Source organism: Vulpes vulpes, chromosome 2 (assembly GCF_048418805.1).
Source record: "Vulpes vulpes isolate BD-2025 chromosome 2, VulVul3, whole genome shotgun sequence".
NCBI lineage: Eukaryota > Metazoa > Chordata > Mammalia > Carnivora > Canidae > Vulpes > Vulpes vulpes.
In genome coordinates this window covers 85,772,413-85,799,161 of record NC_132781.1, presented here as the reverse complement: position 1 = coordinate 85,799,161, position 26,749 = coordinate 85,772,413, and the positions used below count along the sequence as shown (strand labels likewise).

At 48.1% G+C, this 26,749-nt stretch overlaps 1 protein-coding gene across 45 annotated transcripts in view; it reads left to right on the top strand.

The window, feature by feature from the left end:
- The window catches only part of LIMCH1 (LIM and calponin homology domains 1), a 300,514-nt gene extending 296,102 nt beyond the window's left edge, over positions 1-4,412 (top strand). For 28 of the 45 annotated variants that reach the window (XM_072749119.1, XM_025986053.2, XM_072749121.1 and 25 more), the window contains one exon: positions 1,823-4,412. In XM_072749119.1, coding sequence (XP_072605220.1) covers positions 1,823-1,848 — 26 coding nt within the window. In that variant the 3' untranslated portion in view covers positions 1,849-4,412. The remainder of the gene's footprint in view (positions 1-1,822) is intronic. The other 17 variants (XM_072749131.1, XM_072749117.1, XM_072749115.1 and 14 more) reach the window with 1 other exon arrangement.
- Positions 4,413-26,749: the final 22,337 nt, after the last annotated feature.

Sequence of the window (26,749 nt, the reverse complement as noted above, 5' to 3'; positions counted from 1 at the left end):
CTTGCCAACTATTTTTTTTTCAATTTTTTCTTAACTCTTCTCTCATTCTTATTTTTCCAGCTAAATATTAATATTATGTTGGGCTAAACTGTACTTAACACATGACAGGTACGATGATAAGCATATCTGAGACTAGTGCACATTTCTTTTTTGGTGCCAGAAGAAAAAAATATAGCTTAAGAATGAATCAGTGGGAAAAAAAAAAGAGTGAATCAGTGGAGGGGATAAATAATTGGCTTAAGAAGTAAGCTACTGAGCCAACCTGAATTGGTTGAGTATATCCCAGCTGCAATAATAAAAAAGAAGTCAGAATGGAAAGAAATGGCTAAAAACCATTTTTCTTTCTTTTTTATTTGATTTGGATCTGAGCTGAGAAGAGGGGAGCAGGGTAGATGGGCAGGGGGGTGGTTTACATCATAGGCATTCTAAGTGAAACGAAATAATTTCATTGTGTGGAATAATAAAGCCTGAATATATAATCCCACTTTCTTCAAGTAACTAGTCACATTTAAATGAAATTTTTCTCTTGGAGGGGAAAAATAGCATAACGGCATATTAAAATGCAATTCCTAAAAGCAATGTAAACGGTTTTTAAGTTCATATGTAAATGGGAATGGAAGTGCAAAACAAATCACCTGCCACAAGTGAAGCCGTCACGTGGCTAGCCTGTGCCATTTGCGCTTGGGTGTTGGATGGCTGTGTCTCTGTGTCTGTTCCATCACTCATTCTGGTGACACGCATTTAACGTAAAATCCCCAGGGTCTCTTCCAGTGTTGTGATTGCCTCATTACAACTCTTGTGCCTCCCACGGAAGGAGAAACTTTGCGAAGGTTCAGCAGGAAATACGGAACCCAAACCATCCTTCTAGATGGAGTCGCCAGATAAAACACAAGATGCTCCATTAAAATATTTTTGTCCTGGGACGCCTGGGTGGCTCAGTGGTTGAGCGCCTGCCTTCGGCTCAGGGTGTGACCCCGGGGTCCTGGGATCGAGTCCCACATCGGGCTCCCCGCAGGGAGCCTGCTTCTCCCTCTGCCCGTGTCTCTGCCTCTCTCTCTGGGTCTCTCATGAATATAATTTTAAGAACTTATATTTAAAAATTTTTTTTAATTTCAAAAGAAATAAATTTTTTTAAAAATTAAAATAAAAAAATTTTAAAATAAAATTAAATATAAATATAAATAAAATTTTTGGAAGAAATAAAATTTTTAAAAAGTTAAAAAAATAATAGTAAAATATTTTTGCCCTATTAAATGTGAATTTCAGAGAAACAATGATCTTTTTTTAGTATGTGTGTTCCAAATATTGCATGGTCAGGATTTAGCACAATCTCAAATACCCCTATGTGATATACTAGAAAAAAAAACCCTTTTTTTAATTTGTTGTTTACCTGAAATTCAAATTTTATTGGGTGCTATGTATTTTCATTTCCTACGTCTAGCAGTCCGACTTGCATGGGTTCATAGGTGGATCACAGGATCACCGGATCCTCCTGTAGCGATGTACGTATTCTCAGAGAAACCAAAACCTAAAGAACCAGAGAAGAGAAATGATTTTCTTGCGTATTTGCCCCAGAAGACAAGTAGGAAACTTGATGAAGACCGTTTGGTTTAGGGTGAACCCCAGATTTCACACGAATCCCCGGGGGCTCCCGGTTCAGCTCCGGGGGGGACCCGAGACCGATTCTGACGAGCGCAGCTGACGCGGGCACTGCCGGCCCGGAGGGAAGGGACGCGGGTGGGTCGCCCCTGCCCCCCGCGTGCCCTGTCCCGGGCAGGCAGCGCCGGCCTCTAACCAGATGTTGCTGTGTTCTTCGTCGTAGGTGCCGGCCAGCCCACCACCCTGTGACGTGGCTTCAGGCTTCCCGCTCACCCGTCGCTCAGTTGAGGGGGCGTCCCCTGCGACCGTTTAACACCACCCCACGTGCAGGGCCTTCTGGGCGGCGATCCCATTTCTGAAAAGCTGGTATCTGTTCTTCTGTAGCACAGTGTTTGTGTTCTTCCCCGGTTTTGTTTCGGGTTTGACTTTTGTTTTGTTTTGGGTTTGCATTCGCAAAGTACATCCGAAAGAGTCCTGAGCTGTAGGGGGCCCGTGGGTCCCCAGAATGGCTCGGGGTCCCTGGGCGGCCTCCCCTGAGAACCGGCCAGATGCGGGATGCAAGGCCGCTGGGAGTGGGCAGGGGTCCCACGCGTCAGTTTGCGGAAGGCAGCTGCAGGGCTGCGGCTCGGGCCGTGTGAGTGTGGCCTCCTCGGGCCGAAGCTACGGTTCAGCGGGCAGGACTGGGGTGGGGGGTCCCCACTGGCCCCGAGCCGCACCTGGGCTGCAGTGCCACACCCGCAGCACCTGTCACCCCCGGGACGCAGAGGCCATGCCAGTGGCGGCTGTGCCTCGGGGGTTGTGGCGTGCTGGCGGCGGGCCCGTCGGAGCCCGCACCTGGTGAGCCCCCCCGACACCCCCACCCTGGGCCCTGCCGGGGGGTGGACCCCACAGGGAGAGGTTTGGGGCATCGTTTCCGAAGCTGTGACTGAACCCCGCGAGGAGGCTGCCTGTTGGAAGGGCGCTGGGCAAGACCCCAGCCTGGCGACAGGTGCACACAGGGGCCCCGGGACCTGCTGCCCTGAGTGACTGCGGTGCCATCGCGGGGACCAGAGCCCACGTTGTGCCCTGCCTGCTGCAGCAGGTGCGCCCCATCCATCCTCCTGCGTCCCGCGTCACCCACTGCTCGGGGGAGGCCGCCAGGGGACCGCGGGGCTGGCCGTGCCAGGAGCTGGCTGCCAACGGAGGCTCCGGGTCCCCGGCGCGACTGCCTCCGTGTCCAGGCTGTTTTCTTCAAGACCGGGCCGCGGGGCCTATTTATCCTGCCTTAAAAAGACGGCAAATAAGTGAAGATGACATTTTGTGAATGTAGACTCTGGGTAGATTCCTAATAGGTTAGCGTAGTCATGAGGAGGAGCTCGAGTAGATGTCCGTCCCGTTTATGTAAGCAATAATTCTTTTCTGTGTCTTATTGAGTATGGCTAGCAATTATTTATTTACAGGCTAGACTGTCCTCTGCATGCGGGTTCCATGTAAGTGCAGAAATTTCCTCAGCCACCGGAGGTATTTTGACCATTTTGCCATTTGGATGAGCTGTCGTTAGATTGAAATTTACACATCATTTCATTTAAAAAAAAAAATCGTGCCTTAGAAAATGCGAAGCTGTTGCACATAGTTCGTGATGAATTATGGATGCAGTACCTTGGAGAGAGAGAAGTCACTTCCAAGTCACCAAGACTTCGCATGGAAGTGTTTGCTGTTTTACGGGGAGAAAAAAAAAATTCAAAAAAAAAAAAAAGAAAAATAGAAAAAAAATCAAAAAGTTTTGAAAATGTACAGATTAAGTTCAATATTTTGATTAACCACCTGCATGTTTTATTAAATATTTTGATAATGTGGATGTTTACACTTTGCATGATATTAGCAGAGTACCTTACCACAAATAATGCACAGAACATGTACAATATGATCATTCATAACCGATTTTTATAGGATACTTTTTACATGTGGAACTCCATCTGTTATGTAAGGATTATATGAATATTGCACATTCTCCTCTGGTTTCACAAACCCATTTATACATATTTCTTAGACTCATTGTACATGTATTGAAGCCTGAATCGAGTCAAGAAAAATAAAGCCCCATTCTCCGCCTGCGAAATGTGCTTTCCCATAATGAACAATAGTCACCAGCACAGAATAATCTCCAACATTTTCTAAATTCTAATTGCCAACTGTTTCTATTTATATTTGATTTATATTTCATTTGGAGTCTGTTACATGGCAGCTTGGATGGACTAGATCTTGTTTTTTTCCAATGCAGCATAAGGAGTATGATCTATTTCTTTTCAAATAATCTTTGAAATCCCAGAAAAAGAAAAAGAAAAAAAAAGATGCTCTACTCCGTGGAGCTACGAGGTAAATGCGTTTGTTTAAAAAACAGATGAGGCAAGTGAGTGATTTATCGTTCCTGAGGAAATATATCTGATTTTTCTCCCCCTCATACTGCAGAATCTAGTCCTTTCTTAAGAAAAAAAAGAAAAGAAATGGGTAACTCTTTGTTTTCTCACTAGCACACTTTCATGGCATTTCCTCATCCTTTCCGTGTAGTGTTACTAATGCGGCGCCTATTGTAGTTCTCTGTACGCCGTGTAGGATTAACAGACTGAGACGAGCCACCTCCTGTGTGGGTCCATCCAAGAGATGTTACTGTTCTGGGTGGGTGGGCCAGTGTTCCGTATCAGTTATACTAACCTTCATTTAAGATATTTATTCTAAAATGCCTCTGACAAATAGTTAAAAAAAAAATTAAAGTTGTCTAAAATGCAACAGCTTTTATAGTAAATGTACATTTATAAATAAAATACTCGAGTCAACTCTGTATTCCGTTAATTGGGGGGCGTGGAGGAGCAGCTTTCTCGGGGCGGGGGGTGGGGGGGGTGGGGAGGCTCACACAGTGACCCCGGGGAGCCCGTGCGTGGCCCAGGGTCCCGGTCACGGGGTAGCAGGGAGGCGCCTTGATGCCCTTCGGGGGCGGGTGTTGCAGGCGATCACACTGAGCAGCTGGTGGCAGGAGTCGCCAAGGAAGCGCCTTCCCTGGAGGGTTGGGACCCCCGGAGGGGCTGTAACCAGAGGGAGCCGCGGGGCTGGGCCAGTTGTCCCCGCGCTGCTGGGCCTCCCGCCAGGAAATGTGCCAAACAGAGGCTTCCTGCTGATGCCGGGAACTTTCCAGAGTAGAAGGCACCTGGGCTGGCCCTGCCGCAGGTGTGGGAGCAGGGTGAGGGAGGCAGGTCCTGGGACGCTCCCCCGCCCGGGCGCGTCCTGATCTCGGCAGGTGGTTGGGCCCTGGGAGCGGCTGCGCCTCCAGGGTCGCTGACCTGTCACCCTCAGGCAGCTGCAGTAGCCATCAGGCCGCCGCCCGTGCCCATCGTTCCTAAGGAGAGTCAGGCCTCCGTGAGACCTTTGACACCAAGAGGAGGTGTCCCCACAACCTGCACTCCCCACAGGGCCCCGTCCCAGGTCCCCATCGCAGGGCCCCATTCTAGGGTCCCACCTCAGGTCCCCATCCCAGGGCCCCACCACAGGTCCCCATCCCAGATCCCCATCCAGGTCTCCATCCCAGGGCCCCATCCCAGGTTCCCATCACAGGAACACATCCCAGGTCCCCACCGCAGGGCTCCATCCCAGGGCCGCACTGCAGGGCTCCATCCCAGGGCCCCATCGCAGGGCCCCATGCCAGGTCCCCATCCCAAGGAGCCCATCTCAGGGCCCCACCCCAGGTCCCCATCCCAGAGGCCCATCGCAGGGACCCACCCCAGGTCCCCATCACAGGGCCCCATCCCAGGACCCCACTGCAGGGCCCCATTCTGCTTGGGTCTGCACCGCCTGCCGCCCACTGATTTTCTTCAAGACCCAAGGACTTCTTCTCAGGGTCCTGTTTAGAGCACAAGGGACCCTTGCCCATCCTCGGGGTTCTCTAAGTCAAGCGGCCCAACTCAGGCACCCGGAGGGACTGGTCATGCCCCGGAGGAGGAGCAAGGGTGGCCAATCCGGAGGGCGTAGACTACAGCCACCTGCCACATGGCCACGTCTGTCCTTCTGAAGAGAGGTGCCTCCGTGACTCTGGGCAGTTGTCTCCAGACGGAATCGTGGGCCTTTAAATGTTGAGGAGGAGCACTGAGAGCATTCCCGACTTGAGCCTGCAAGTGAGTGCCCCCCCTTCCCAGCTGCTCTCTGCCCGCTTCTGCAGCCTGCAGCCAAGCCCCAGTGCCCACCTCCCTCCCGCAGCGCCCTCACCCTCGGCCAGGCCTGCGCTTGTCGAAGCCTCTTGGGCATTGTTGCACCAAGGGTAGCTTTGCCCAAGTTGTTCTATGCATCACAAAGCACTTTGGGGGGGTGGTTTATCCGCCCCCCCATTCTGCAGGTGGCAAATGGAGGTGTGAGAGCAAGTGAGGCTTGTCCCGGGAGGGCGAGTGAGAGTGTCCGTGACTGTGTATCCGTCACCGTCGCCAGCCGGGGTGGCCGTACTCCCCTCCCGCACAGCGGGGACTGGCCCTGCTTGGTCTTCGCCAGCCCACCCCAGAGGAGCCTGAGCCACCAACTGCCTGGAAGTTGGCAGGATTTAATCTACACCCAAATGGAGAGCGGAGCCGTCTTCTTAGGGTAAATTGACACTCACAAAATCCTCAAGTGGACTTAGGATTCCCACTTTACCCCTTAGGGTTTGATGTCTTTCCCTGAGAAGAGAGAAGAGAGCTGGCCCTTGTGACGTGACTTTGGGCATCTTAGTGTTTGCCAGCGTGGTCGCTAACGAGTCTCTCAGGCTAACCTCACACCTGGCTGGAGCCCAGCGACCCCTACCCTGACCCACAACACTTCCAAAGCCTCTCCACCCTCCCGGAATCTGGTCCCCAGAGCTGGGAAAAAGTAGCCTTCCTGATAACACGTTTGTCCAGCCCGTCTCAAACTCAACAGCACAGGCCTCTGATGGGGAGACGGCCCGGAGGGCACAGCCCACAGATTCCTTTAGCACAATAGTATCTCACTGCCAACATTAAATCAAGGCATTTCATCTTTCCCGCAGGAACAATGACATTATCCATGAAAAACCTGTTTACTGGCCACCAAGGAGCCAGAGAACTAGTTCAGCTGTGCTGTTAGTCTAGAAAATACTGTGGCTGGAAAGTGACCGAAGTATAAATCTACAAAGCCCCAGCCAACATCTCAAGCACCACACTCCTTCTCTGGGGCAGCATTACTTACTATCTCAAGCTCTGATCCTGAAGCATTCAGCAGTTCCTCCTGAAAACATGAAAAGTTCTGATAATATTTCCTGTTCTCTAATATTTTGAAGACTGAGAAGCTACACCTTTTTTATATGATAACACTCCGCGAAACAAGTGGAGTATCTGATTCGCTAACTGCAGATGCCTATTCTGAGATGAACCAAGAAAGTTTGGAGAGAAGGAAAAAAGAAATTTGCCATACCAACCGGAAAACTTACTATAAAGATAACAATAAACAAGTACATATCTTGGGCAAAAATTAATAAACTAATTATAATTAATGGAGCAAAGTATATGGCCCAGAAACAGACCCAAATAAATATACAACTTATAGTATATAATAATAATAATAATGGTATCAGAAATCAGTGGATAAAGGAGGAACAGTTAATTAATGTCACCCTTTCACAATAAAATTAATTCCAGATTAATTAAAGTTTTAAGTGCAAAAAAAATGATAGGTTTACATACGTTTACATAATAAAGGGAATTTTAGGCAAAATTTACAAGTGATGAAAAACTGGGGGAAATATTCCCAACAAATAAGCCAAAAGGTTAATGTCCTCAATATCTGAAGTCCTTTGCAAATCAATGGAAAGTGGGCACAAGGACGTTAAAAAAGCAGGACAGAAAAGGAATATAAATGACCAGTAAACATGAAAAAAATGTTCAGCTGACTGGTGATCAAAGAAATGTACATTAAAACAACAGTAAGATAAGACTCTCCCTACACCCCCCAGAATAGGAAGTCAATAGATTATATTAAGAACTAAAAACTTCCATATCACAAAAATAAAGGTTTTAAAAGGCTACAAACCAAGAGAAGTTTTGTCACACGTCCAACCAACAAAAGATTAGTATCCAAACTGAATAAGGAAATTCAAAATATCAATAAGAAAAATACAAACAGGCAACTGGGTGGCTCAGTTGGTTAAGCGTCTGCCTCTGTCTCAGGTCGTGATCTCGGAGTCCTGGGGTCGAGCCTGGAGTCGGGTTCCCCACTCTGCAGGGAATCTGCTTCTCCCTCTCCCTCTGCTCATCCTCACCTTTTGTGCTCTTTTTCACTCTTTCTCTCTCTCTCAAATAAATAAATACAATCTTTTTTTAAAAAGGAAGAAAAATATAAACAGGTCAATTAAAAAAATGGACCGGGCAGCCCTGGTGGCACAGTGGTTTAGTGCCGCCTGCAGCCCAGGGCCTGATCCTGGAGACCTGGGATCAAGTCCCATGTCAGGCTTCCTGCATGGAGCCTGCTTTTCCCTCTGCCTCTCTCTCTCTCTCTCTCTTTGAATAAATAAATAAATCTTTAAAAAAATAAATAAATAAATAAACCAAAAACATGAAAGTGATATCATAGGAAACATGAACAGAAAAAAAAAAAGGCAAAAATACATTCAATTTCATTAGGAAGATGATGCAAATTAAAACCATTATGAAATGTCATTTATATCCATCCAATTGATAAAAATTTAAAGCTTTGGGATCCGTGGGTGACTCAGTGGTTTAGAGCTGCTTCAGTCCAGGGCATGATCCCGGCCGGGATCGAGTCCCACATCGGGCTCCCCACAGGGAGTCTGCTTCTCCCTCTGCCTGTGTCTCTGCCTCTCTCTCTGTGTCCCTCATGAATAAATAAATAAAAAATTTTTTTTAAAATTTAAAGCTTTGATGACATTAAGTAAAGATATGGAGCAATGGGAATTCAAACACTACTTATAAAAAAATGTATATTGATAAAAAGTTAATATCCAAAATACATAAAGAACTTACACAACACCAAAAAGCAAAACAAACAACTAACTTGATTTGAAAATGAGTGGAGGACCTGAATAAACATTTTTCCAAAAAAGACATGCAGACGGCCAACAGACACACGAAAAGATGCTCAACATCACTCACCACTAAGAAAATGCAAGTGAAAACCACAATGAGGCATCAACTCACACCTGTCAGAATGGTGAAAATAGAAAACACTTAGAAACAAGTGTTGGCGAGGATGTGGAGAAAAGGAAATCCTCATGCACTGTTGGCGGGAACGCAAATCGGTACGGCCACTGTGGGGAAAAGTTGGAAATTCCTCAAAGAAACAAAAATAGAACTACCCTATGATCCAGTAATTCCATTACTGGATATTTATCTCAATCAATCAATCAATCAACCAATCATCAATCACTAAATCACAAAAGTACATTCCCCCCGGGGTTCATTGCACTGTTGTTTATACAGAAGCGGCCCGAGCGTCCACGGCAGGTAAGTGGATAAAGGTGTGCGTGGAACACACACGGCGGAGTATGAGCCACAAAGATGCTCCACACGTTGCCACTTGCAACATCGCCGGCCCTAAAGTGAAATAAATCAGCCAGAGGAAGACGATTAGCACATGGATTCCCCTGTAGGTGGAACTTAAGAGACAAAATAAATGAACAGAAAAAGGAAAAAAGAGAGACAAAAACAGCCACCCCGCTCTTAAACACAGATAACAAGCTGGTGGTTGCCAGACAGGTGGGGGGCGTAGTTCACGGGTGAAGGAGGTTTTTTTGTCTTGAAGAGTAAATGCTGGTACATGATTCTGCATCAGCTTGGTGAAGCTCACGAAGCTCACACCCCGGAATGTAGGAATTTCCTTCCAAAATGTAAATCCCAGAGCCTCACCTGGAGAGAAGCTCAGAACTCGGTCACCAGTCCCCCACGGGCACATTCTAGAACAAACTACCAAGTGCGCACATGTAACGGGACACCACCTGTGACCTGCACGGAGACACCACCGCCCTGAAAGTCAAAGACAATTGAAAATTAACCATTATGGTCTCCTGGGCGGTGCGTGATAGTGAGAAGAGTGAAGCAAAGCTCAGGATTCAAGGTGGCGGCGGGAGGGGGGGGGATGCCTCAAGGAGCGCACACGGGGAGTAAGGGCTTTATTGCCTTTTCATTTTTTATCCTTCATAAGTTCTGTTTGGAGTACCTTCAGCCTCACTAGATATTATCAAATTGCTTTTTTTTTTTTTTTAGTTTTTTTTTTTTCTTTTACAGAGAGAGCACGCAGGCGATGGCAGGGAGGGCGGAGGGAGAGGGAATCCGACAGCAGACCCCACGCCGGGGGATCGGCCCCGGCCCCGGGACCCTGACACCTGACCTGAGCTGAAACCAGGAATTGGAGGCTCAACCCACTGAGCCGCCCGGGCGTCCCACCAAAAATGCTTTTTATTTTTTATTTCTTTTTTTTTAAATTTTATCTATTTATCCATGAGACACACAGAGAGAGGGGCAGAGCCACAGGCAGAGGGAGAAGCAGACTCCCTGTGGGGAGCCCGATGTGGAACTCGATCCTGGGACCCCAGGGTCACGGCCTGAGCTGAAGGCCAACGCTCACCCCTGAGCCCCCCCCGGGTGCCCCCCAAGACTGCTTTTTAAAGTGATTCTAATAGTGTGATGAGTACGTGTGGACGACCCAGTCCCGCATCATCCCCAAAACTTGCTGTCGGGCTTTGTAGTGCTGGGCCTGCCTGGCGGGAGGAAAGTGGGGCTCCCCCTTTGGTCAGCGCCCCCTGGCACTGGTGGCACCGAGCGTGTCCTCACACTTCCTTGTTGGTCCGGTTTCACTTCTGGGGATCACGGCCCCTTCCTTTGGCCAGTTCTCCTACTTAGTTGCTTTTCTTTGTGTTGTTACCTTTTAGGGATTCAGGGAAGTTCTGGAGCCTATGCCCCTATCGGCCACAGGCGCCCCAATTCTTTCAGCCTGTGGCTTATCTTGGGAATTTTGTCATGCCTGTTTGTAACCGGGCGTAACAGATGCACGGACCCTTGTGCACGTTGGAGCCCCCGGAGTCCCACCCAGGCCCTCGCTGCCCCGATTCTGTGGACATCTTGTGCTCCCCACTCTTAACAGTCCTTAAAGTTTGGAATCTCACATCTGGATCAAGAAAACTGGAGTCTCATGTTTTTCCCTCTGGACCATCTATCTTCCCAGAACCACTTCTTAAATAGCTCATCCTTGGGGATCCCTGGGTGGCGCAGCAGTTTAGTGCCTGCCTTTGGCCCAGGGCGTGATCCTGGAGACCCGGGATCGAGTCCCACGTCGGGCTCCTGGTGCATGGAGCCTGCTTCTCCCTCTGCCTGTGTCTCTGCTTCTCTCTCTCTGTGTGACTGTCATAAATAAATAAAAATTTAAAAAAAAACTGTCTTTGTTAAAAAAAAATAGCTCATCCTTGGTCCTGCTGATTTGGGGATGTTTTTCCGTTCCACTCGGGCTATTTGTCTGCCCCCCGCACCCGCATCGCGCTCCTTAGTCACTGCATTTTCAGGTCGTGCCTTGATAGACGGAAGGAGAGATTTCCTTTCTTTCTCGAAATTGTCTCGGCCGTTTTTGGCCTTGACTCCTCCAGACGAGTTTTAGAATAAACCGCGAATTTCTCCAAATTGCCTCTTGGAATTGTGATCAAAATCGAACTTGACAATAATTTTCTAATTGGCCTCGTTAGTATCCAAAAATACCTTTTTAAACGTTACTCCAGGGCCATCAGCTCCGTGAGACTCTTATTAGTCGTAATAGGTTATCATTTCTCCGGTATCTTCTATGAAGTCAATCATCATCTACCAAAAAAATAGATATATATTATTTTGTCTCCTTCCAATCACATCTTCGTTTCTTCGTGTGTCATTTTATTGTTAAGATGACTAGTAAACGGCAAGGATGAGATTCCTTGTCTCACCACGTTGTCATATTCTAGGTTATTTCATTTTTGAATTCATTTCTTTCCAATACTTACTCAGGGAGCAGGGTGCACACACAACGTCACATCTGCTCAGGCGGGCAGCGTGGCGATGTGACGATTCGGGGCATCATTCGGGGCATCCCACGGTAAGTGCGGTCACCACCCGTCTCCGTGTGATGTCACTATGACATTATCAGCTACAGTCTCTGGGATTTTGTACTTTGGTAGTGAAATCACGGTGTTCTTTACATTGGCAGGATGGTCAGAAAACATCCCAGACCCCCAGCGACAGGGAAGTAGTGGCGAAGACTGCGGTCCGTCCCTGTAATTGCATTCTACTGTTGAAGAATTGCATGTTCAAAAATATCTCATTTGAATTGTCAAAATACTGACCCTCAAAGGGCACCTGGGCGGCTCAGCCGGTTAAGCATCCCCCGGACGATTTCAGCTCAGGTCACTATCTCAGGGTCGTGGGATGGAGCCCCCATCGGGCTTTGTCCTCAGTGGGGCGTCTTCTTGAGGTCCTCTCTCCCCCTCTGCGCCTCCACCTGCTTGTGCTCTCTCTCTCTAAAATAACAATAAATAATAAAATAAAATAAAATAACAATAAACAAAATAAATAAATAAATAAATAAAATAAAATAACAATAAACAAACCCTTAAAAATATACTAAAATACTACAGTGAAAAGCCATGATATCAAGCGATACATATAATGATTCCAGTTTTATAAGTAAATTATACATCATATGTTCTGCCTTCTGTATGGACCCCAGGAGTCCCCATCCATCCAGACTTACGGGACTGAGGTTCCGCATAGCACCCAAATATAGATGCGTGCCCCGGCGCACAGGCCTTGCGGTCTGGTCCTCACTGCAGTTATTTGCGATGATCTTCAGCTCGTCCTGGCTGCGGTTTTCCACCCTCCGGGCCTGGCTGCCGCCTCCTGCTGCTCTTCGGCCCTTTTGCCTGTTCCCATCCTTCTGGCGCTTAAACCCCGAGCGTGGACCCGGCCAGTCGCGTCTTTGCTCTCCAGGCAGCAGCTGAGCGGCTCTGTGGCTGCAGCAGCTCCCGCAGTGCGGCTTAGGGCCCTGAGCCCAGTAGTAGGCCGGAGAGCGGAACCCCAGACCACGGTGCACCTGGTGCACCTATCGTGCCTCTTAGAGTCTGTTAGGCGCACCTGTTCCCAGGGAGCAAGGGCTTTTCCTCCTCAGCTGTGGCATGAAAGGCACACTCGGCTTCTGGCCCTCCGCCCCGTCCCCCTGCCCCTTGGAGGGCACCCCTGCATAGGGACGTGCGGGGGGAGCCACATCGAGGCTCCGACCACGAGGCCTTCCTTGGCCGCGCTCAGCCCACCGCGAAGCAGCCTCTCCCTCACCCGAGGGCCGCGGCTCACGTCTCTGTCCATCGAAGGAGCGCAGACTCTGCCCTCTGAGGCCCGCCCCGGCCCTCGCCACGCTTTGGCAGGTGTCCGTCCTCTCCGTGGGGGGGAGACGCGGCATAATAGAATGTCCACACAGTGCTGTTGTGAGAATTAAATCAGAAAATGTACTTCAAATAGGACAGGGGCACCCGGGGGCCCAGCGGTTGAGTGTCACCTCCGGCTCAGGATGTGACCCAGGTCCTGGGACCGAGTCCCGCATCAGGCTCCCTGCAGGGAGCCTGCTTCTCCCTCTGCCTGTGTCTCTGCCTCTCTCTGTGCCTCTCATGGATAAATGAATAAAATATTTTTTAAAAATAAAATAGGACTTATTCTACATATTAAAAAAATGTTCAGTTTCCATTAGCATTAGTATTGCTGAGTGTTGGTAGTGACAGAAATAAAATCATTCTACCAGAGAGACTCCTGACTCTGGGAAATGAATAGGGGTGGTGGAACGGGAGGTGGGCGGGGGTTGGGGTGACTGGGTGACGGGCACGGGGGGGGGCACTTGGCGGGATGAGCACTGGGTGTTACACTCTTTGATGGCAAGTTGAACTCCAATAAAAAAAAAATACATAAAATAAAATAAAATAAATAAAATAAAAATAAAATAAATCTACGATTATTTGGGGCCAATATATTAAAAAAATATACTCCCACTGCACTTGTATCTCTGTGGCTGGACAGGCTTATCAGTATAGCTCTTCTGAGAAAAGGGAGCAGACCCTCCAAAATAAGCTCCAGCCTGCATGGTTAGGGCCACAAGGAGCACAGAACTACTCTCAAACCACTGTGCAAAATAAGAATGTGCCAAAATCAAAAAGAAATAAAATATTTAAATAGATAAACCAAAATACCAGTAGCAGTTACTTCTGATTGGTGGGGTTATGGGTGATTCGGATTGTATCCATCTGTATGCCCTTGTGTGTTTTGCCCACACTGACCACCTATTGCGTTTATAATATGAAAAAAAAAATAAGAGCATTACAAAATATGGAAAGAAAGCCTCCTCCTAAATCCACAGCAGGTAAGACCGTGTATGAGAGTTTCATTCGGCTACAAAATTTCTACAGTGAAAGGTGTTCTTGGGTGAAGCAAAGAGAATTCGTCTGGGTGGCTGGGCCCGGCCCGGCCTCGCCGTTGTGCAGCCGTCATACAGGCCTGGGGGCGGCCCGCCGACCTGCCAGCCTCCCTGTGGGGACTAGGGTGGGCCCTCAGGGCCAGCTGGATCCTCACGGGGACCCGCAGCTGACCCCAGGCCCTGAGCTCCGTCTGCAGCCTCCGTGCACAGGAATCACCCCGGCCCTCAAAGTGGGCTGTGAAGGACGCCTCCCTCGACCCTTGTCAGCTGTCTCAGACCTCAGCGGGACCACCTCCCACATCCACTGTGACCTCGCGTGTGCACAGCAGGATATGGGTTAAGTGGGGAGGAGGGATCCAGGTAGAGGTTAATGGCAAATGTCCTCTGCCCTCAGACATGCGACAATGACGATGAATCAGAGGCGTCCGGTTCTGAATCACATCTGCTCTCCTTGAGAAAACAGCGTGAGGGCCTTTCTCTATCCTACGAGTCCTTGAAAAAAAAACAAAACTGGCAAAGCTTTTCTTGGGGGGTTGTGTCGTGGAACCGAGTCCCAGCACAGCTGGTAAGGAAGGCTGTCGGAAGACGGGCAGATGCTAGGGTCCTAGGAACGTAGTGATTGGACATGCTGAGCTTTCCCCAAAGTGTGTTCCTCAGATGCATGACATGAAACACTCTTCCAGAAAAGAATTCCATGGGCAGCCCGGGTGGCTCAGCGGTTTAGCACCTGCCTCCAGCACAGGGCCTGACCCTGGAGACCTGGGATCGAGTTCCGCGTCGGGTCCCTGCATGGAGCCTGCTTGTGTCTCTGCCTCTCTCTCTCTCTCTGTCGCTCATGAATAAATAAATAAAATCTTAAAAAAAAAAGAAAAGAAAAGAATTCCATGGTCAAACAAGTGGGGACAGCGCCCCATATCCCTTTTCTTGGGGACAGAGAATACAGACCAAAGGCCTGAGCCTTTCTGCAGTAGCCCATTTTTTTCCCCAAATATATTTCATCAGGAAACTATTCCGGACTCTTCTTGAAAACTCTTCTGATGCTTGGGTTTCAGAGAATACACTTGGGGAAACATTAACTGAGCAAGTACTACGTTTGGGAAGCCATGCAAGTACCTCGATAACCCGCAGATGTGTTTTTTCAGGTCTTAGGCAGTGTTTTCTTCTGACATCCAGGCTCACGGACGGCAGCCATCCCTCCGTCCCCCTGGGAGGCTCGTGTGAGGGAAGGCCCAGGGCAGCTGTGGGATGGCCGGGGACCGCGAGCACGCTGTTCTCTGGGGCCGACTTCTGGAGAGTTCCAGGGGAAAGCAGTGCTTTCGCGAGGAGCTCTGGCAGCAATATGGTCGGAAGTATTTATTTCTCGGAGCAGGAATGATAATTCCTCAAATACAACGTTTGCGATACCCCAACAGACGGCAAACTGGAGGACAGAGTGGTTCCCCTGCCCAGCAGGCCCTGCCCTCCTCCCTCCACCCCACACTCGAGGACAGCCCCGGACACAGGACTCGGGGATCTCACGCCCTGCACCTTGTCCGGGCCGCTGGGCCACCACACATCCTAGGGCCGTGCGAACCCCTGACCCAGATTTGAGGGGAACAGACAAGCAGCACGAGGTGGTAGCGGGAGAGCCTGGGACAGTCTGCTCTGACCGACAAAATAAAGAAGGCCTGAAAGTCGGGGAGCTGGGGCCAGGGGCTGATACTGGCCGTAGCTGACCGGCTACACGGGATTCCATTCTGGGTCATCTCACCTGGTTGTTCCGGAAGAGTGGCCAACGCGGGCCGTTGTTTTTTCTGTCTGGAGAATCTTTTGAAGGGCGGGGCTTATCACTTGCCCTCGCCCAACTTCTTGGGCTTTTTTTTTTCTTTTTGTAAAAAACGGAGGGGTGGAGTAAGGCCAAGAAATGTCTTTTTCTTTAATGCATCATTTATTTTTTTTTTAAGATTTTATCCATTCACTCACAAGAGACACAGAGAGAGAGGCAGAGAGAGAAGCAGGCTCCGTGCAGGAACCTGACGTGGGACTCGATCCTGGGACACGGGGTCACGCCCTGAGCCCAAGGCAGACGCTCAGCCCCTGAGCCCCCCAAATGCCCCCCTTTTTGCATAGAATTTGAGAATGATTTTTGACTTTGAATTGTACTCATATGCACCTCAGTAAGCTTTTACGTGACTCATAGAAGAAAAGTCTGAGTGACATAAGTGAGGAAACCGTTGAACAACCTCACAACCTCTCCTTCTGTAATAGCTCTCAGAAAGGGGCCTCAATAAATTAAAACACTGAGATTTCTAATAACTTTAAAGGCATCATTGTGTTTTTCACTGCCTACGGTAACGGACACCCCAAAGGTGGGGGCACCTGAGCTCAGTGTCCAGGGTTACCTTCCCCACACCCATTCTACAGCAGTCGTGTAGTTTAGGTGGAATTAACCCCTCCATCAGCCCCAGGGCTCAGGTCTGATTGTTAGGATACATCGGGATCATCCCACCCCCTTGCCGTGGACGTTGGCTTCAGTGGCCTTGGCTTAAGCCAATCGATGGCTGGGTCAGCGGGAATCTCAGAACGTCTGTTAGGTAGTTGCGGAGAGCAACCTATCTTTCCCAGATAAGAAAAAGGAAGCACGTGAATCTACTTGTACCGACAGATATCCTATAACTTCAAGGGGTCCGGCCCTCGGGTGAAGCCCACACTGTCGACGGAAGATAGAGCTCTGAAAAAAAAATGGAAGCAACAGAGTCAACGATGACATCATGGAGCTAACTGTTCTGAAACTCACACCCCCGGAGTTCCACGGAACCTATTAACTCCGTCATTGTTTAAGGTGAGGCGAGTTGGTCTTTCCGTCACTTGGAATGGAGAGGCTTTCCAACTGAGGCAGAAACATTGGTCTGTGGCACACCCCGAAAATCACATTAAAATGAGCACAGGTACTTACAATTTCATTCCTGGAAGTACTTGGGATTTTTTTTTTTTAATATATGATTATACTTGTTTTAAGGTCAAAATTTAATAGGTTCTGTAGTTTTTCCTTAGTAACACCTTCTTTGCCTTTAATATCATTGTTTTTTTTTCAAATACTATCATTGGTTTTACTTTTGTCTCGTTTATTCTTCGTCAACACCAAACTCCTGACTTGCCTATTTAGGAGGAAACAAAAACAAAAGGAAGAGATGTCTCTTTTTAAGTCAACAGTTACTTCTACCTCATAAAAAATTCTAGAAAGTCGGCTTTCTCGATAGGGTGTGACAGGTCTCCTATTTACAAGGGCAATGAAGCCTACTCCTCGGGCTGACCAGGTAATGGGAAACGTGTGTACCAGGCCCAATTTTGTTGAAAAACAAAAACATAGCCAGGTGTGGTCAAATCCAAATCCATGGTTTCCCTCCCCGAATTGCACGTGGCGTTTCTTTGATTTTTCTAAGAATCTAAGAATCACCGTCTCCGTTGACTTTTCCCGGGGCTGGAAGGCTAACTGATATGGAAAAAATATCACATTCAGTATTTAGGGTTGAAGTCTGGGCTCGAAAGGCCTGTACAGAGAGGCTTCGTCTGGGTCCCTTGGACGGCGTACTGTGGTTTTCCTTCTTCAAGCCACGAGGCAAATCTCCAATTGACAATATTGGGGCCGGAGCACCAGAAAAATGAATTGTGTGGATGAGGCAACACGTACATACTGAACCCACAGAGATTCATAGTATTTATTTCAGGGCCAAGGTGATTCCCTTCAGCAACCTGAGCTGCAGTCGGTTGGCTCCTGGGCAGAATTAGCGAGAGGTTAAGAGAGTTATTTCTACTTGGTGACTAACCCCATTTGATTGTCTTAAGTGCGTCTGGCTTCTGGAGCGTGTTTTTATTTCAGATGATTATGAATGTTCCGAGTGGACTCCTTGCCGCCCACCTGGCTTAAGGACTGTAAGGCACTTCGGAAATCAAATTTCAGGAAAGAAGATTGGTTTGAGAAACAATGAACGAGGAGAAATCTTCTCTTTGCAGAGCTGCTGTGTGTCAAAGTTTATCCTCATTATATTATGGTAGGAAGAAAAGAACAAATTAAGACATTTAACTGTTTAAAATTTGAGACCCAATTACATTTAACACTGCAAATCGTGTTACAGGACCTGTGGGCTTACCCTCTCCCTGTGTGAAGTCTGGTTGTATGTTAGCAAATAACATTTTTTTTTTTTAAATTGTGGAGTGGGTCTGAGCTAAGTGGATAATCACCACTACACATTCTCTGCCATATAAAAGAAGATCCTGTAGGATCTAAAGAGTTTTATAATGATATCAAAAGTCCTTAAAAAGACTTTTAAATATGCTCCTTCCCTGCCCACTATGGCTAGCGCCGGCGTGCTTTAAATTAAGAGCAATTGTGTAACTGCTCAAGTTCTAATTTCTAATGTTAGGGATCATTCAAATGCTCAAACTATCCTTTTAAATTGGCTCCCATAATGAAAGAACCATTAAGGGCTTAGTGATGTTCCAAGAACTCTTCCAAAAAGAGAGAGAGAGAGAGAGACAGGGAGAGAAAGGGAGAGAGAAGGAGAGAGGCAGGGAGGGAGGGAGAGAGAAAATTGGCTCCTTTTCTTTGGCCAGTAACCCATGTTTTAATTGAATTTAATGAGATGATGGATGTTGTGCCGCATTCCAAGTCTATATGCTAAATTAACGAGGCTGTCTGCTTAATTTCCTCTTTTTTATTATTTATTTTTATTTTTTATTTTTTTTTTAAGACTCTTTTGAAGGCCCACTGAGATGAGTTTCTGCTAATTCTCTTACATAAAGTAGGATGTGGAGGTCTCCGATTCCTGCTCAGGGCCGGGAATGGCCGTGTTCTGCAGGCTGGTGCCCTGCTGGAGCTCCAGGTACGTGCTCAGGGGTGGGGGGCGGGGGGCAGGGGGGGGGACTCCTCAGGGAAGACTCTATCGCAATATTCCACAGTCACCCCCTAACGTATTTAAAACTTCCCTTAATATTTTTTAAAGACTTCGTTGTGCATCTCTTTACAGAAAGAGCATGTCTCCAATGTCGAGTGCAGGTACTTCGTATTTGTCTATAAAATAAGAGTGATGAATGGAGCAATTGAGAAAATAGGTAATTTCAGCAAATTCCGGCACCCGATTATTCATTCGCTTCCCAAGCTTTGGGCTTTAAGAAAAGTTGGGGGGGGGGCGGACTCTACAACTCATTTTTCTTTTTATCCTGAATAGTTTCAAAACCAGTCTTTTTTTTTTTTTTTTTTGTATGGTTGACACATCATGTTACAGGAGTTTCGGGTGTACGATTTAACGGTTCTGCAAGTTTATATGTGATGCCGGGCTCAGGGCAAGGGCAGTTGCCTCTGTCCCCTTGCGTCCCGATTACGATGTCCTTGACCACATTCCCATGATCTGCTCGTTCTGTAACTGGAGGCCTGTGCCTCCCCCGCCCCTTCACCCACTCCCCCCAACGGCCCATCTCACTGCCCTCGAAACCATCAGTGTGTCCTCTGTATTTATAGGTTTGGTTCTGCTTTTTGTTTATCTATTCACTCGTTTTTGGTGGGGTTTTATTTTTTTAGATTCCAGTTATGAGCGGAATCATAGGATATTGGTCTTTCTCACTTTCTCAGTCTGACTTATTTCACTTAGTCTAATACCCTCCAGATCCATTCATTGTTGTCTTACATGGCACAATCTCATCGTTTTTTATGACTGTGTAATATTCTGTTATGTATATGACATATATATATATTTCCTTATCTATTTGGGGGTTTTCAAAGATTCTATTTATTTATTCATGAGAGACACACAGAGACACGGGCAGAGGGAAAAGCAGGCTCCATGCAGGAAGCCCGACGTGGGACTCGATCCCAGGACCCTGAGACCATGACCTGAGCCACAGGCAGATGCTCAACTGCTGAGCCACCCGGGCGCCCCTCTATTTGTTTATTGATGAATACCTAAGTTGCTTCCATATTTAGGTTATTGTGAATAATTCTGTAATCACGTAGGGGTGCATATATCTCAAATCCACAGTCTCAAAGGTTGGCCCCTTCCCTAGAATGTGAGGGCTTAGGAGTAGAAGAGATTTTTGAATTTTGCTTTTAGAGTTTTGAGTCTTTTTAAATACTGGCATAATGGTCATTTTATTTCTTAAATTACCCAGTGCAATAGACCTGCCTACTTATTGAAAATAAAATATAAGTCCATTCATCATTCTGGTGCCAAAAAACAGCATACCAAATGGTAACTATCCACTTCCCACAGCCTGGAGGAGTCAGAGAAGTCCCTTCCACCAGAGAAACCCAGATAGCGGGGTCTGGACTTGAGGCGTGGCAGCCACGAAATTCCCAGGGGCCACGAGCGGACAGACCCACGGCTTGGGTCTGTGCTACAAAGAACTGATCCCCACACACCCTGAGACACGAGTCTAAACTTCAGGCAAATCTCTCCTACCTGACTTTGTCCAGAACTTGCCACTCAGAATAGACCCGCTACCAAGAGTCTGAGCCACCCATCCACACCGTAACATCCCCTTTTCTATGACAGTATTATAGGCTGAATTGTGTCCCCCTCAAAATCTGTATGTTGGAGTCCTATTGCCCAGTACCTACAAATGCGACCTTATTTAGGAATAAGCTCCTTGCAGATGGAGTCAACTAAGATGAGGCCATATTAGAGTAGGCTGGGCCTCTGGTAATATGACTGGTAGCCTCATAAAAAGAATAAATTTGAACACGGACACATGCACGCAGGGAGAGTGTCATGTGCACATGAACACAGAGATTGTGCTGACACTTCTACAAGCCAGGGAACCCGAAGATTGCCTGTAAAATGCCAAAATCTAGGGGAGAGGCAAGGAACAGATGCTCTCACAGCCAACAGAAAGAACCAATCCTGCCAACATCTTTATCTCAGATTTCTGGCTCCCAAACCATGAGACAATAAATTTCTGATTTTTAAGGCCCCCAGTTTGTGGTGCTTTGCCACGGCAGCCCCAGCAAACTAAGACGCTAACTCAGGCTCTATTACTCAAATGCCCCAAAAGAATCATGTATAATCCAAGTTCAGATACAGATGTCAGAGGCATTTATCTCCAATGATGAGCCAATTTGTCAGATTTGGGGTGCAGATAGTATTAAACAGTATGGCCAGGAAGTCAAAGCTTTCCCCTTTTCCTGATGATATAAGCTGTATTGACATCTAATTCGAAATACTAAACAAAAGCTCACTTTTGACTAATGTTTACATGTCATCAGAGATCAAGTAAATCACATCTTCTCTGGGTCTTACCTTCCCAAGTGTATGATGACAGGCATAGCAAAATAACTATTAAGATCTCTTCTACCCCCGTATGCTATTATTAATTGTTATGTTGTTACTTCTTGCTGTAAAAATATATATATATATTCTCAATGAAAAAAAATTTCAGAAGCCATAGAAAAATACAGTTCACACTTATTCCCCATATCCAAAGAAACCAGTCTTTGGAATAAAGCCTCCATTTTAATTTAATAAACAGCTGTTACATGAAATGTCTATTTGCAGCCGACATGCTTTCAAAAGGGGCTTGGGGTGGCTTCCTGGACACGCCAAAGGACTACCGAAATTAGGCTAAAAGTAGAAAGTCTTTGCGATGAATACAAGACCTCGCTGGCCAGAAACAGCCGCCGATGGCTGCCAATGCATGTTCCACGGTGGTGGGGGCTCTGCCTGTTTGTCTGCCCCCTATGCTTTGGTGGCTGCTCCAGGTTTGTTGCAGAAATCACCCTAAAATGGGGCCATGAATGCGAGGCAATTATCTGAAACTGACCTACCCAGCATTCTCCAAGCTTCCTAACAGCCAACGGGGGGATAGTCCTTTCTGGGAGGGACCAACAATTACCAGGTCTAAGCACCCTGGAAACCACTCATCTTTGAGGCATGCTTGGTCTTTGGGATAAAGATATTCCTCACATCCTATCTTTCTGTAGCAAATATATTTAAGCTGTTCTCAGAGTGGTACCCAGACAACAGTGCTGTCTGTGAAATAAATGATGCAGTGACTCTCTGGCTTTAGCTTTCCTATCTAGCCCGATGTTTGCAATGGGCCAGCATCAAAGCCGCTGGCTTAACACTCAGTGGTCTCTACTATAGCCCCTTAATTTGTAAATAACTATGCTTTGAGAAAGCCAAACTGGACTTGAGTCTTTATCCTGATTTGTCCCTGAAAATTGTACTTTGTCTCCAGTAAACCATGAACTTTTTTATTGCCAAATATTCACTATTAGGTGGTAAAAAATAAATAAATAAAATAAAATAAAATAAATAAAATAAAATAACTAAAATAAAACAAAATATTAGGTGGTTTGTTTATCAGAAACAAGTATGTATTGAATAATTATTTCCTTCCACTAGCCATACCATCTGGGGAGACTGACTTTAGTTTGACTTATTCATTACATATGCACTGAGCATCTATTACGTGCTAAACACCAGGGGTACAAAGTAGAATGAGATAAACAGAGTCTTTTCCCTTGACGAGCCTGCAGGCTCACGGCAGAGCCAGACAAACAAATAATTACAGAACAGGATGATGAGTGCTATTATAGGGGAAGGATGACACAGTATATGACTCATAGTATAAGCTCAATAAAAATTTGATGAATGAAAGAATTGATGAATGATATGGAAGCACTTGGCAGGGACAACAAATCACGGCTTGGAGGATCAGAGAAGGCTCCCAGGAGGAAATGATATTTAAACTAAGACCTGAAGGATGAGCAGGAATTTGAAAAAAGGAGAAAGGGGAAGGGATGACCACAGGAGAAAGTATTTTCGGTAGAAAGAACAACAAGGAAAAAAGCAAAAGGAATCAAGAGACAACATGATACCCTGAAAAAATTGAAAGAAATCAAGGATGATTGGGAACGTAGAGTCACATAAGGTGAAGCTGCAAAATAAGCAGGGACAAGAGCCTGCACAGATTTGTAAGCAGTGGTAAGAGGATTGGACTTTATCCTAAAAACCATAGAGATCGATGAGAAAGTTCTAGATGGCCAGCAAAAACCATAATCATATTAGCATTTTAGATGATTCCTGTTGCTACAGGAGGCATCCAACGCTGGAGAAGGGGGATCTGGAACAGGCAGTGGCATGGGGGGGGAACGTGCTATTCAAGAAATATTTAGGAGGTATCATCAAAAGGGCTGGAACCCTGATGTGGAGGATGAAGGGGAGAAATGAAAAGAGGATTGGCCAGGCGTCTGGGCACATAGTGTTTCAGTTGTCTGTGTTGCTGTATAACAAACCACTCAACACTGAATAACTAAACAACAGTTTATTATTATTTGTTATTATTTATAACCAACTGTTTATTATTATTTATAAACAACTGTTTTATTATTTTGCACGATTCTCTCCGCTGATGTGCACAGCTCAGCTGGATGGCTCCTCTGATGATTGGGACTCTCTCCTGTTTGCAGTCGCCCCGAAGCTTGGGTTAGAGCAGCCAAGGAGGCTTCAGCACATGTCCAGGGCCTTGTCACAGGTGCCTGGGAAACTGGCTCATCTGGAGTGTTGGGATACCTGGGCCTCTGCCTTCCTTCCGTATAGACCCAGGGCCTCAGTATTGCCCTGGAGACCCTACAGAAGGGCAGCTGGACATCGGAGGTGGCGGTTCAATGCTCCCAAAAGAGCCAACGTGGAAGCTGTTGGTGCCGTGTCTCATTTCCACTACATTCTTTTGGTTAAAGTGGGTCACGGGGCCAAAGAGAGTCAATGTGGGGTGATGTGGACAGGAGTATGAACGCGGGAGGTCTGGGTCCCCGGGGCCCTCTTCGGAGAAGAGCTACCGTCCACGGTGCTAGTGCTCACTGAGAATTGAGAAACAAACAAACAAACAACAACAACAACAACAACAAAAAAAAGACTAGAGGAGGAGCCGTCTTGAGAGAGGGAGAGCTTTTAAGCTGAATTTCGAGTCGACGGAGCTTCAGATCCATAGGAGACGTCCAGGAGGAGGGGGACACGGGTAGGGATCTGTAAGTTAGGAGAGAAGCCTGGACTCGAGATGGAGGCTGGAGCGTCCCCGTCGTGTGGCAGCTGCTCTAGGGAGACCGAGGAGAGTGAGAGGACATGAGAGGCCGGGGTAGAAAACTGAGAAACTCCAAAATTTAAAGATTGGGATTGGGAAGAAGAAGCTTAATGGGAAGCCGCGGGGACGAGGTCAAAGGGGTCACAGGAAAATCAGGAGAGCTCTTTTTTTTTTCTTTTTTTAAGATTTATTTATTAGCAAGTCAGCGGAGGGGCGGGGGGAGAGGGAGAGAGAGACGCCCGCCGAGCAGACGCCGCCTGGAGCGCGGGGTCAGACAAGGGCTCGAGCTCAGGACCCCCGGGCTCCCGGCCTGAGCGGGAATCCGGAGTCCCACGGCACTTAACCCCCCAGACACCCCAAAGACACCTCTGACTCGCACGATCCAGGAAATGTTGGCAGGGTCAGGTGCCGCCGGCCAGGCTGGAAGCCAGAACAGGCCGGTGATGACGTCGGAACAGAACCCCGCCCCAGCCACGGCGGGCGCACTGGGGGCTCCCTGCCCCGGGCCCCGGACTCGCAGGGCCCTGAGGAGGCCCACGCGAAGCCCTCGCCCCAGAGGCCGGGCCATGTTCATCCCGTGTCTCCGCCCGTAAAGGGAAGGACCCGGAGCCCCAACGGGGGGCAGCTCTCAGGGGGTCCCCGTGCCCTCGGGGCCTCGGCACAGCCGTCGCCCGCAGCTCTCCCCAAACCTGCCGGGGCCAGAAGGAGGTTCCACATGAACTATGGGGAAACCAGAAAACGTGGTCCTCTGCGTTAGATTGAACCCGGGCAGGGGACGTTAGATTGAACCCGGCAACACCATCACATGTCTTTGTGACAAAGGCCAAGCAGGGCAAGGACGAAAACGGTCTTTTGGGGGGAGCAAGAAAATTGTGTCCGCATCCTAAGCAGCTCAGCATGACGGGCCCTCCAGAGAGGGGCCACCGAGACGCGGGCGCTGAGCACGGGCAAGTGTCCCCGGCCACCTCCGGAGATAATAATCCCCGAGGATTGTCCTGAGCCCAGGACCTGGGAGGCGCCAGCTCTCCGAGCCTGGTCCGCCGCCCAGATTGCCAAAACCCTGCCAGGGGTCTTCTGTGGCAGGAGGCAGCGCATGGCCGGGCTGGCGGGCTTCGCCTTTTCCGTCATAAGTAAGAATCAGCGGAAACAGCAGCTGTGTAGAGGCTGCAGCCCAAGCCAGATCCTTAATTCCATTAGAGAACCAATAATTAGAAATGACTGTTTCCTCCCAGTCTGAATTATAGGATGATTATTTCCCTTTAACGTTCACTGGCTGTCCGGCATGGCAAGGCTGCAGCGTTATTAAAAATACACTAATTGGGGGAGGAAGTGGCCAATGAGCAGCAGTTTTCCAGCTTCCAGGGTCAATTTTAGTCACAGGGACAGGCTACGTGGGAGGGACTAAAGGTTCCGTGAAATTCCACTTAGGGGTTTTTCCGAGGGTAGCCCCGGGAATCCTGGAACGCCACCGCCATCCAAACAAAGCGCCCTTTCACATCACCTCTCCTCCTCATGATTGAGTTTACCGAGAATTTGATAAAATCACATCAAGGTGTGATGTACAAGAAAAAAAGAATTTTTTTTCTAGTAAGAAGAAATGACCCATCAGGATCAAGTAGGTGAAACCACTCCCTTCACCAGGGGGAAATAATTTCAATCTTCAGTAAATGGGAAGAAAAAAAAAGAAAGAGGAGAAGAGCCTTGGTGAAAGTCAGCCCAAGGACGTATTTAGGGTGGTGGGTAAACTTCATGTTGTCTTACAGGCACCATTTCCCCTAATGATGGGAAAGAATCAATTATTTTAAAAACATTCATGTGGAGAGTAAAGGATGCATTGAAATGACAGTTCTGCTCTCCCTCCGGCAAAAATCCATCTAATTTGGAAAAATAATAATGCCCGAGTAATAGGAGCACACGAGAGACTTTTCACAGGACTGTTGCTTTCCTGTCAGAGCCGCGGGCCCGGCCCCGTGTGACCCACGCGGCCTCCTCCAGCGTCCACCTCCGCCCAGGACCCGGGCCAGACACTCACGGTTCTGACATTTGTAGATTATATTTAAGTCTCTTTTTTTTTAAAGACTTTATTTATTTCAGGGACAGAGAGAGCGCATCCTGAACAGGGCACCGGACGCGGGGCCCGATCCCAGGACCCCAAGATCACGACCGCAGCAGGCCACCCAGGCGCCCTTCAAGAGACAGCGAGGGTCTGTGGACAGGCCCGGTGCAGTCGAGGACGGGGACAGGCGGGGCCCACAGGGCCCCAGGCCAGGGGCTGACGAGGGGAGGCCTCGGGGGCTGTGCGGGGCCAGCAGGCCCTATACTGGGGGATTGCGTGCGCCCACCAGGGCAACGGGCCAGGGGATCAGGGCCAAGCAACAGTGACGGAGAGGCGTCCTCTCTCGGGTGCAAAAGGACCAGTATCTGGGCTGGTGACAGAGCCCCGAAGGCCGGTGGCTGAGGGAGGAGTGCAAGGAGGTCCAAGTCACTTCGGATTCACCGAGACGTGTGGCCTTGTCAAATCCGGTGACATGGTGCATGGCCAGGGAGATGGTGGCAGCCTGGCGGGGGACTCAACCTGGTGCTGATTGTGCCCTCAACATAATAGTTGCTGCACTTTCTGTGGATGAGAAGGGAAGGAAGGGAAGGGGAGGGGAGGGGAGGG